The sequence below is a fragment of the Leptinotarsa decemlineata genome, unplaced genomic scaffold (assembly GCF_025532065.1).
Source record: "Leptinotarsa decemlineata unplaced genomic scaffold, Ldec_3_MD MMD2_tig00000199_RagTag_RagTag, whole genome shotgun sequence".
Taxonomy (NCBI): Eukaryota; Metazoa; Arthropoda; class Insecta; order Coleoptera; family Chrysomelidae; genus Leptinotarsa; species Leptinotarsa decemlineata.
Window position 1 is genome coordinate 15956985 of NW_027412544.1, and position 13125 is coordinate 15970109.

The following is a 13125-nucleotide window of genomic DNA, read 5'->3' on the forward strand; positions in this document are numbered from 1 at the left end:
AAAACTGGAAAACCACGAAGAATGAATATAAAATCATTGACGGTGAAAGCTGAAAGCACACTGAAGATTTATTTGAAGTTGCAAGAGTTAATTTGGGGGATGAATACGATGTGGCTATTATATGATTAGCAAAAAGATATAAAAGTGATGAAGAATTACTTGGAAAGCTTTGAGATCTCAACCATAATATCGATGAAAAAGATTACCTCAGTATCAAGTATACGCGTCAGTCAAAATTTTCGAAAAAATGGATATTATATGCTGAGACTACTGGAAAACTTATGAAAAATTGACCAATAAATATCTTAACATTGGTTGAGGACAGTGTGAAGTGGTGGAAGACTTGAACATATTAAGATGTTTTCGATGCTGTTTGCAAAAATCCTGAACAGATATATGCCTACTGTGCTGGTAATCACAATAAAATCAAATGAGAGAAGAAAGTTCCGAAATGTATCAACTGTTTTCGTTTTAAAGAAAAAAATGAAGTGCGAAATATCAACCACCCCAGTGATGACAAAATTTGTCCAATATATGCTAAGAAAATTGAAATCTCCAGAAAATATACCAATTAGGCAGACATTTGATGGAAGATGAAGAAAATGGAAATAATAAAACTATTTTTCATAGAAACTGAGGTTCAAATATTCATAATCTGTATGGTTTGAACATTTTGCATTTCAATATTCGCAGTATGAACCAAAATTTTGATGAATTTCTAATATTCTTACAAAAACCGTGAACTGAGGGCTTAATATGATATAATTATACTTGTAATTGTAAAGAAACAGTTGAAATATATATAGATCCTAAAGAGATAGCTAACATTTCAAAAATTGTTTTTGTGATATCGGACTTGAGTTATCTAATAACATTGAAAAAGTTGATGGATATTTGAATTTATATTCATGAAATCAAATAACAAAAGTTTATATTGGTTGCCTATTACAGAAACTGAAGTGATTGAAATGGTGAATGATTTAAAAAATGATGAATCTGCTCCAGGCCCTGATGAATTAAATAGCACTTTACTCAAATCTGTTAAGTATTTCATAGCGAAACCCTTGACTCATATCTTCAATAATTGTTTAACATCTGGTATTTTTCCATCAATTCTCAAAATTTGTAATTTCATACCAGTGTACAAGAATGGAGATAAGAAATATATTGATAATTATATACCAATATCATTGACAAGTATTATTAGTAAAGTGTTCGAAAAATGTATAAAAAAAGAGTAGCTACCTCTCTTGCAAATTAAAAAATTTTGTCAACTAAACAATTTGGTTTCAGGGAAGGAATGTCAACAGAACATACAATTTTCTGTGTAACTCCAAATATATGTAATGGTCTGAATACAAACAAAAAAGTGATTGAAATATTTTTAGATATGAAGAAAGCTTTTGTTACCGTATCTCACTCTAAACTCCTGGAGAAACTAACACAATACGGAATAAGATGTGTTTGCTTTGAACTTTTTCGAAGTTACCTAAGAAACGGAAAACATTTTTTTTTAATTGAAGGGGTTATATTTTTAGGAGTGATTCCCAAACAGAAAACAGTTCGTAAAAATAAATGAATATAAGAGTAACCAACAAATAACAAAGTATGGTGTTCCTCAAGGCACGGTTTTAGGACCTGTCCTTTTTTTGATTTACATTAATGATTTACTGAATACAAATCTTGATGGTGATCTATATTCATATACAGATGACACTGTATATGTAGTGGATGGAGAAAACTGGGGTGAGACCATATCGAAGGCTGAAGTTGGCATGTCAATTTTAAAACATAACTTGAGTTATGACTTGCTCACACTCAATATCACGAAAACTAAATTCATAACATTTTCATGTAGTGAAAAATATCAACCAAAATTTGATGAAATAAAAATTCATAGTTCGAAACATTTTCAAAAATGCAATTGCACTCTTGAATTAAACAAAAGCCCACAAATAAAATATTTAGGAATTTATATAGACTGTTTCCTGAAGTGGAAAAAACATTTATTTGAATTAACAAAAAAATTAAGAAAATGTCTTTATAAGTTCAGACTTCTGAGAAATATATTTGAAGTGAAAACACTATTAATGTTTTATCATGCATCAAATTCCAATATTATGACCTACGGAATCATAGCCTGGGGTGGTGCGTCAAAATCTGTCATTCATAAATATGCAATAAAAATAATTTTTAAAAAACCTTTCGGATTCCCATGGAAAGTTTTATTCTGAAAATATTTCATTTTAAATCTCAGACAAACATTTTGCTAAATCAGTACCATCTATATAAAAAAAAACATTTTGCAAATAATGACATAAAATAACATCAGTATGATACAAGATCAAAGACCAATAAATGCTTTCATATTGCTAAGTGTAGTCTATATTTAAATTTTTCAATATTTAAAGACATTCATTTGATATTGTACATTTGTTAATAAATTTGAATTTGAACTTTCAATGTAATGGTCCAATGGTTTAATTGGATTTGACCTTGAACCCCATTCTCAAAATTATTTCAAAGTGCACTTTTTTTCGAATGAAAACCCCCCACCTTTGACTCTGGAATATTGAAGAGCGGAGAGTTTGAGATTGAAATATGAATTAAGAAAAGGCCTTAACTAAACTCTTGGGGCTCAAAGGTCAAAATATATCTCAGTGAAGTGAGAGGTTCTCGCCTATTTAGGGTTAGGTTCCCTGTCATTCCGTGATGAAGTTACTTTTTAAAAGCATCCGAAAGGGGTCAGAGTTCTTCTACGTTCACGTCCATTTTTCCCTAAAAGTAGAATCAAGATCACGTTAACCCTAGACAATATACACATTTGAACGCTTTTTTCGGTTCCGGTTTCAAAAATCAAATTTAACTTCGAAATGATCAAAACTAATTGGACCATTACATTCTTCGTTGAAAATTACCTAGTATGTTACTTTTCGTTTTATCATTAGATCCTCAATGTTCCTAAAGGTTTTCACGTTTTTTCCTCGTTCCATTCCTATACCAAATATTTCACTACAAAACACGAATTAATTCCGTTCAAATTTATATTTATCCAAATGTTATTTCATTATTTCACCAAGTTCATGCTTACAAAAAACTTTAAACTAGGAGCTAACTGCAATTCTGGGGGGCAGCTGCTAAAACCGTACCTACCTATTCTGTTAGTGTAAAATAAAAGTGATAATGAAAGTTTGTATTGCAATGTAGCTGAAAAATGATAAATATTCCAACAAGATTTTCCACAACGCATAATCAATTGCAGACTCATTATTTCTTTTTTCGTAAAATTGTTTTTTGGTGAAACATCCAAGCATCACAAAAGATTGAGTTTCAAACCGTTTCTTCTAAATTTGAAACATCTTAGTCGTGGTTGAACTCATGTTCCTCTGCTAAAAGATGGTTTGCCAATGTAGAATTGGTTTTCACATACAAGAAACCACTCATATGTTCTTTCATTCTTTGGGAAAGGGTTCTCTCCGTTTGGCCAATATAAAGTGTTATGGAGTAACTGTAAGTCAACCTACAATATACTCCTGATCTATCCGACAGCAATCTGTTTGATAAAACTCGGTTATATCGAAAAAGTACTTCCTGATAGTGGAATATTTGATAGTTCAATTCAATGAAGCATACAATTGAATGCTGCTACTTTATGCTGACAGGGATGTGTCGAGGAATTATGTATGACAGTATACGTATAAGATGGTTTGTGAAAAATTTGCAAAACCATATTCAATAATAATGTTAGTAATAGTCAAGTCAACAGAATTTCAGTGGTGAATTCAAAAAATGGGCGAATAGAATTGACAAATTCGACAAAATTTCCCAGCTGCCTATCTGTACCGGTAAAACAGACTAAGATACAGTGACGGCTCGTGCATTGGAGAACAGGGGAGGCTTAAGTCATTTAGACTATACACACAGAAAAGCCCGCCGGAGGCGCGAAAATTTTTATGTTGTTGCACGCTTTGCTTAATACTAAAGTTAGGGCATGGGCATGACAATGCGTAAAAAGTGCATGAGGAGCTATGGATTTTATTTTAGTTTGTAAACCATTTAAAAGGCCGGCCATGAGTGCAGCCACATCATAAGTTTGCGCAATTAACTTTTGCCTAAAATTATAAGTGTCACACGTACGAATTAAAAAATTAAAGAAATCGTCAGCTGTGCGCCCAGATGAAACATCATGAAAACCCATAAAACGTTCTACCACATTACCATCTTTGACATTTTTAAAAACGATTGAAAGTTGTGATGTGCAGGTAATATCGGTAGTTTCATCAATTTCTCATGCAAAAAAAGAAACACTTTCAATCTCCTTGCTTATATTTTCCTTAATAATGTATGCTACACTGTCTATAATCCAAGCTCAATTTGGATGGTTTTTGAGGTGCCCGAAAAAACGTTACCGTTTAAAAAAAAAGTGCCAAATTGTGAATCATATTTGCCCCATAACACGAGGTAAATTTTTTAAATCGGAGTAGCCTATTTTAGACCACGTTTGGTATTCGGTTTGTACGGAAAATAAAACACAGGGCCAACAAAAAAGTTTTTCTCGTTTAATGGAGCCGGTTAACCAATCGCATTTATCGTACTAACTAATATTAAATCCACGATTTTGTCGATTATCTGACGATTTGATTGAAATGAAATTTGGTTGCGGCCTTCCCAGAGTTTTAATAATGTAAAATTTATTATCATAAAATAAAGACTTAAAATTATTTGTCAGCAACCAATCGACTATATCGTCAGATTTTTTAATTTCGTCCAACTTATCCATAATAAATGAAAAAAAAACTTACCGAAAAGTGAAATCCTGAAAACACCTTGAAATTGAAAGAAAACACTCTAAAAACACATTAAAAATATTACCAAAAAGCACTGCTATAATATAATAGTGCCTGTTTTATATACAAATAAAAAATATTATCAAGAAAGACTAAAACGATTTACCGGAATATTTTTTAGTCCCGGTCCGTCACGTTATCCCGTCCGAATAATTAAATAAAAAACAAACGCATTCGTACACTAACGGAGACCAACTGGAGCAAGCCTCCTCTGACGCTATAATTTCTGCAACTGAAATTACAAATCGGGACGTATGTCGTTGGTTGGATCGGTCTCGTGGAGCCTGTGTTTTTTAAAGCGGTCGGAGGCTTGGCTCCCTTGCAACGTATGGTTATTATTTCGGGTTGATAGTTTATTCGTTATTCATTCATAGGCGGTGCGTTTGAGTTTTGTTGATGCAGGATACAGTGTGGTACGTACTACGTAGTGAGTGATAGTGTTTTTTCAGGCATATTATGTATTTATATTAAAAATTAATGATAAAGTAATGATACCCAAGCATTTTCAGAAAAAAATAATCATAATTATTTGTCAATATCTTTCAATTTATTGCTATGAATAGCCTCAAATTTTATGGGGAGGCTAAGCCTCCCTTGCCTCCTCTGACGAGCCGCCGCTGCTAAGATATCATCTACGTATCTGTACCAGTATGAGAAATCAACGTATTATCATGAATTTCAGTTCCAAGGTTATCCATTGAAAAGTTCAGCTAGCAGAGGACTCAAAGGGTTTCCCATTATTAGGCCTTCGCTGCATAAATGAAACTTTCCTTCAACTTTCAAATAATTTTGATATAGACAAATAGTAAGTATATCTAGAATTTCCTGTTTAACTACCAAATTTGGACATCAAATTATATAAACTTAGCGTTATCAGAAATTTATGTTTTAACGTTATTCACTAATTGATTATGTATACTAAATTGCGGTTTGAAGTAAGTGTAAGTTCTAATAAATTACGCCGGCCGCCACTGGGATCCATAAACCAATTTCGCGGCTATTCTACCGACTTCGATAGAATTCCGTGGAATTTTCCAGCGCCTTCGATTGCCAAATATAAGCGCGAGTGTATGGCGCTTATCGAGACAGTCAAGTGAAACTTACAGTGCGGTACGCGAAGCGATCTAGTAAGGCGAAAGATATTCAAATAATAGTTGAAGTTTTAGTTGAAGTGTTTGTTGTATTTGAAGTGAAATAAAGTCGAGTTTGATTATTGTTCAGTGTAGTCAATTATTGGTCAACCCACGGTGAAAAATGTAACAATAATTTGGGTCCCTGTGGTTCACCCTGCGTTCACTTCCATTCATAATCAGCTCTATTGAATTTAGGGTTTTGTTCACCTCTTTCTGGTGAAGTGAATCTAGATTTTTTCCAAAGTATTATTTTTGTCAATCGGAATTTTCTATTATTCCGTCAATTCAAATAATTGAGCTGGTAGAACGTCAATTCGGTAATGAAACAGTACATTCTAGATCTACTTACTTTTTATTCATCTCAAAATTATTAATAATAATGGGATACTCGTTGAGACCTTTGCTATCTGAAATTTTCATGGATAACTTTGGAACTGAAATTCATAAAACTAAGGTTCTTATACTGGTATAGATATATAGATCATATCTCAGTATGTTCTATCGATACACTATGCTTCACAGACTATTGAATATTCCACTGTCATTGAGTTTTATCAAACAAATTGCTGTCAACAACGGTTGAAGTTAGATAATATATATTCCATTACTACCAGAAAACTACGAAAACATGTCATTCACCAGATCTATCCCACTTCGAAAAATTAACCTCATAGGACATTATCATACATTGTAAACCCACCAATAGCATTGCTCGTTTTTTTGAAAAAGAGAGACTTGGAGGTGACTTACAAAACAAATAATAATTCAAGCTAATTTATTTTAAACAATATAAATAAAACTTCAGTATCGGATAGATCAGGAGAATGTAAGTTGACTTGTGGTTCTTGTCCAAAACTTATTATATTGGCCAGACGGGAATAACCTTTTCCCAAAGAATGAAAGAACATAGGAATAGTTTCTTTAATGTGAATATCAATTCCAGATCTGTAAATAATCTTTTGACGTATTACATTTAGAAACGAAAGGTTATATTATGTGAAGCACTAATTAGGTAGAGTTTAGTCAGTATGAAAACGCCTGAGGAAGCTCTTGTACAGCGAAACACGAGTTGCGGATTTTCATGAAGTATCGGCTAGTTCCATCGCATATCACTTTTCGATATATTTTCGAGAAAATAGGTAATTTTCTGTAAAAAGGTTCAGAGATCGCTTCCAGCAGTTTATTTTTGTTTTTTAGGTGCATGTTTTAATGCAAATTTTAATAATTTGAATCAGAGAAACTGGTTATCTGAAAACTGATGACATGTTCATTCCATTGAGGGGTACGAGGTACCTAGTAAAACGAATTTTCAAATATGTTATGAAATGAGTATTCATTGGGAATCATTGCCGTTCTTAGTAATCTGTGAAAAAAAATGCTTGAAAATCGTTCTTTAAAAACAATGGCACGCCGAAAGTACAAGATGTTGCACGTAGAAGTACAAGAAATTAGGAGCTTTCAAAAACATACCCGAAAGTGAGACATTATTTCTCAGTCACCACCCGTACAGTCAAGGTCAAACTATATCAAATATTAATTAATGACAAGAGAGCGGAGAGGGAGTTTACTCAAATAACTTTTTTAACGCCACGAAACTAATCGAAGTAGAAGCAGTTGACGCTTGAATAAAATCGCGAGTGGTAAATTAATCGGAACTTTCTCGATACGCATTTACCACGTGTCCTTGACTGTAACCAGAAATATGCGATTCAAACGAATATTCGATCAAGTAAATGAATTTGGAAGGATTGAGTTGGATGTGCAGGGAGAATACGATGACGCCATCGAATATCACCTGACCAATGAGGTAATTATCAATCGAATTTCAATACTGTGCAATACAGACAGAAATATAATACAAAAAAACCTTATTCGGGTTCTCTATTTGAACGGTAGTCGCACAGTTGGGACTTGAGAAGTTTGCGGGAGTCGACGTCAATGATCAGCTGGGTAACTATTTTGAATCGTCCTAGAATCGTTCGAACTGCGAATCTGAATAAGCCTAAAATGTACCGGTATTATTGCAAGGTTTTACAGGAATGAATGAAGTTTTATTATTTAAAAAAAATTGCATCACAAAGTAGTCACAGTTCTGTTGGCTTCGCTATATAGGTACTGAGTTACTTGTGAATTGTTTTTTTATGAAATATCTTTTTTACGTTTAGTTAATTTTTTTTGTTTCATATTCCCACTCAGTGGCGGCGCCAGACTTAAATTTAATGTGGGCAAGGTACATTACGCGAGGCCCTCTGATGGTGCAAGAAGAAGGGTTTATAAAATAAAAGAAACATTTGAAATTGGACAATTTTTCGGGACATATACTTTTTCGGGACATTGAAAAACAAAATTAAAAAACAAAAACCGACTCAAAACTAATAAAAAAACATGTCTAGGTCGCCGTATCGAAACCCCAGTCAAAGTCACTGAGACGGCGGCTATTTTCTCATTGGGACCTTCAAAATGAGCCCAAACGCGTCACGTCTGCTATAAGTTACTGAGAAGTTGGTCCTTTGCAGACTGTTGTGGTTGTCAAGTCGAAATAAAAATGTTATTGTACATGAAAATGTCAAATTTTTATCTCGATCACTCAAGTGGATGTATTGTTAACTATAATTCCTCTTCATAATCTTGGAAACAAGCTGGTAACTTCTAAACAACTGTTGCCATTTTCATAAAACATATCTAAGAACCATCCCGACAAAATTAGGTATTGAATAAAAAAACATTTATTTGTGAAAATGTCCCTTCAGAATGGTATTTCCATTCGGTATTTGGTAAGCAGGCCATGATTACTATTTGACAGTAGCGTTGTGACATTCTCCTAATAATATCGACATTTTCGTCACTTCAGAAGTTGCAAATACCTTCAAAACGATGGAACAAAACTATTCAAACGAAGTTCTTATGAATTTGTTTATTATTTTTGGACAGTGTGACAAAATTATCAGCAGAACATGTAGAAAATTCAATGAAATGTATCCGAATCTACCGCCAATGAACCTCAAGAAATTTATACGAATTCAGAACAATTTCAATATGTTTGGATAAACTTTAAAAAAGCACCAAGAAACTTGAAAATGGAAATATTGATATGAATAATTATAAAAAAGTAAAACAATCATGTGGAATATTTCAAAATATGTTCGAATCGCTGGCCGTTCACTTCCAAGCACTTTAAAATGCGGGTGTTGACTGCTTTCGTGGTGGCAGATCTGATTTCATTGGGATCCAAATCTTCAAATGTTTGGGCAATCCTTTCTAACAATTCATCTCTCGAACGCACGGGTATTTTGTAAACTTTTTCTTTAAACATTCCCCACAAATAAAAATCTAATGGATTAAGATCGGGTGATCTCGCTGGCCAATTCCATGGTCCCAAGCGCCTCATCCACCGATCGTCAAATAGTCTATCCAGTTCTGCGCTCACTTCTCTTGTGCAATGTGCAGGAGCTCCGTCTAGTTGGTACTAACAGTTTCGATAATCTTCGAGTGGCAGATTATCCACGAAACTGTCTACAGTATTCTCCAAAATATTCAGGTAGCTTCTGGATGTTAATGACTCCTCGTATATCACGTTCCTCAATTTGTTGTCCATCAACATGCAGAAGACATTAAAACTAAATTTTTCTTGAAATCAGGCTTCTTTTGTGACGTGAGGATTTTCACTGGACCAATAATGACGATTTTTTCTATTGAAAATCCCTTCTCTCGAAAATTTCGATTCATCAGTCCAAATAATTTTATTTAAAAAAAGTGGATCTTCTTAAATGCGTGTCAACAACATTTCACAAAATTCTACTCTCTGTTGAGGATCTTGAGGCTTCATTGCTTGAATTTTGGTGAATTTATAATCATGCATTTTATGTCTTCGCAAGATTCTTTGAACCGATGAATATTTTATACCCAAATCTTCTTCAGCACTTCTTATCGATGACTCGGGAAATGCGTGAAAATATGCTAAGACATTAATCTGGTTGTCTTCGAAAGTTACGGGTCGAGGCAAGTTTCTTGGTGCTTTTAAAGTTGATCCAAATGCATTGAAATTGTTCTGAATTCGTATAAATTTCTTGAGGTTCATTGGCGGTAGATTCGGATACATTTCATTGAACTTTCTACATGTTCTGCTGATAATTTTGTCACACTGTCCAAAAATAATAAACAAATTCACAAGAACTTCGTTTGAATAGTTTTGTTCCATCGTTTTGAAGGTATTTGCAACTTCTGAAGTGACGAAAATGTCGATATTATTAGGAGAATGTCACAACGCTACTGTCAAATAGTAATCATGGCCTGCTTACCAAATACCGAATGGAAATACCATTCTGAAGGGACATTTTCACAAATAAATGTTCATAAGTCCGAAACTTGACTAGTTAGGTATAGGTATGATATACATAGAAAGAAAGCAAATTTCAGCAGCTTTCCGAATTTTCAATAATATACAGGGTGTTCCATTTAAAATAATCAAATTTCAGCAACTTTTTCAAGCAAACGAAAAAACTGTATTTTTTCACCACCCTGTATTGAAGTAACGGAGATTAGGCTGACGTGTGGGAAGTGTCCAAGTATCACCTAACTCCAAACCAAATTTCGATATCATAGCTTAACTAAAAGATATCGGCATTTTTAGAAGTTTTTTCGAAGAAAAAAATTGAAATTAATTTTTATTTCGAAAACGGTAACAGATAGGTATAGGGAAATATCAAGAAAAGTTGTCGGGCAATTGTTGGAGATTCCAAAAATAATATTATATACAGAGTGTTCCATTTGAAAAATCAAAGTTGCTACTGCTTTCTAATAGAAGCGGCAACACCACATTGTCGAAAATATTTTAGTTGGCTAGAGAATGTCCGAATATGCCCTCCATTAAATTTTCAAAGTGATCCGTTGTCTGGTTCACCAGAAACGTCTAATGTGCCATCCACCGTGAATCAGCCTGTATGTCAATTGACAACTGAGCAAGAGCAATTGAAAATGTGAGATCGCCCGCGGTACATCTTGACGTCACACCAGGCAACGAGCTTCGAGCGGTGACAACCGGGCCTGTAGTTGGAGATTATGAATCGCTGCCATTGTCGAATTTTGTTTTATTTGCTGGTTTGAAAACACCACGTGTTACGTTTTTTTTGTTTTCAAAACAATTCAAAAGTTAAGGACCATTATGTGTTCATTAGAAGACAGCTTTAGTAGAGCTGATTCGGGTAATTTACCTGAAGTCGATTTTTTCATGGTGATGGAATATTTTAATAACAGTAGGGACTAAATAAGCACTGAAATGAGAGGTGTCAAAATGGGAAGGTAAGTAAGAAATGATACGGTACTTTGTTTTACCTTAAATATTTTAATATTCATGTATTCTCCTAGAGTATCGATGTAAACAACTATTGGCTATTGTTGTGTCTATTGTAATGTAAAATAGCTGTACGCGGCGCGGCGCTTGCTTGAAGTGTCCATCGCTATAACTTGTTGATGTTTAGTTATAAAAAGAAACTCTAAATAAAAAATCTGTCGGTTATAGAGTTAACTTTTTTAGAATTCCCTCATTTTGTATACAGGTAGCCCCGTTCGTGAACTGTCAACTATCATCATTGAAATATTTTTTCCCTTTCGGTTCAATCAGATATGTCACTTATCGAATATTCTTGGTGTAACCCGAACTATGATACTAAGGAGCATGGAATAAGCACTACCTGAATACCAGTATACACTTTAGATATGAACATGTAAATGATAACACTGATAACGTAAGGAGTTTAAAAAAATCACCCAAATTGATACGACTGAAATATTTTTGTGGCATCAAAATCATCTATTAAAACTGATGATGTATCAACAGAAGTCATGTCTGATGTACTCGAACTTTCACTGTCCTCGGGGGAACTTAGTTGTAAATTTCTCCAATACGTTCTGTATTTTTTACTTCTTTAGAACGATTTCTTTTTCGGTGGTATATAATATTTATGGTCAGCGATATCTTCGTCACAAATATTTAACAAAATTTGTTATTTTTTTTTAACAAACGGTGGAGCTTTAGATGTATGGGCCGTCGGTCTATCAATCTGGCAATCAAATATATGCGGAATTAAGCCTGGTTTCAATATAATTTTTCCCACTTTCATAGTTTTGATAAACATGTAATTTTCTAAGTCTTTTTCAACCTAAAATTCAACGTAGTGCTTAGAGTAAACTATAATTTTTTTTTATTAACCATTATAATTCATAATTACATTAAAATGATCTTCGCAACAAAAATGCGTCCCTTTGGCAGATACAAAGTCGGCCCTGTTTATAGCGCGCTGCCATTACTTTCGTGATTTTAAGTTACTTGACAGTGAAATAAACATTTTGTCTGGTGCAGTTACCTAAGAGTTCTTGTATTTAGGAATGATGCAATACTTTTTTTCATCATTATTTATATTCACGCAATTGACACACTGCAGTAAACAACACACAACTTGCTTTCTACTGCTTTAGCACACGTATTTCGCTTATCCGTCAGCACTCCCTTGTCTCCGAGTCGACTGATGTGACGTCAAGCTTGACCACGCGCCGTTTTGGTGAATACCACATTCAACTAATTATTTGAGGGGGAAGATGAAGAGTGAAAATTCAGATTTTTTGCAGATATACTATTTGAAACATTAACTTTCAAATAAATAAAAAAATTGTTAAATGAGCTCATTATCGGTTAGTAATTTATCTTTGATGCTATATCTGCTTCAATGGATGAAACTGCCAAAGCTGAAAATCTTTTTAGATTTTCCATAGGTATTTTTCTATTTCACTCTCGAATTTGAGGCGCGAGGCCCTTTGCGCCGCGAGGCCGTGGGCGGACGCCAACACCGCCCACGCCTTACGCCGCCTGTTCCCACTGTGAAATCAAAATATGAAAAAATATATTATTCGTTCATCGAAGAAGAAAGTAATACAAATCATGAAATTAAGAAACAACAAAAATTAATTGGCGCTCCGGGGCGACTTCATTGATTCCAGTTGCGCATTTGCTTTTTCAGCTGCAGGAAAACCCGGTAAAACCTGCAGCACTGCATCATCTGAAGATCCTAAAAAGATATATTTTTTTCAGATGTAATTTTTGGGCCTGAAGGTTGTTTCTCAATTGTTTACACAAAATGACAATTTGAAAC

At 33.9% G+C, this 13125-nt stretch overlaps 1 protein-coding gene across 3 annotated transcripts in view; it reads left to right on the top strand.

The window, feature by feature from the left end:
* LOC111512105 (hexokinase type 2) overlaps positions 1-13125 on the top strand; it is a 152162-nt gene that overhangs the window by 23856 nt on the left and 115181 nt on the right. For 2 of the 3 annotated variants that reach the window (XM_074173048.1, XM_074173047.1), the window contains exon 1: positions 7652-7787. The exons of the other annotated variant lie outside the window; for it this stretch is intronic. In XM_074173048.1, the coding sequence (XP_074029149.1) occupies positions 7683-7787 (105 nt within the window). In that variant the 5' untranslated portion in view covers positions 7652-7682. Of the gene's footprint in view, positions 1-7651; positions 7788-13125 lie in introns of those variants that run through there. 3 annotated transcript variants of the gene reach the window in all.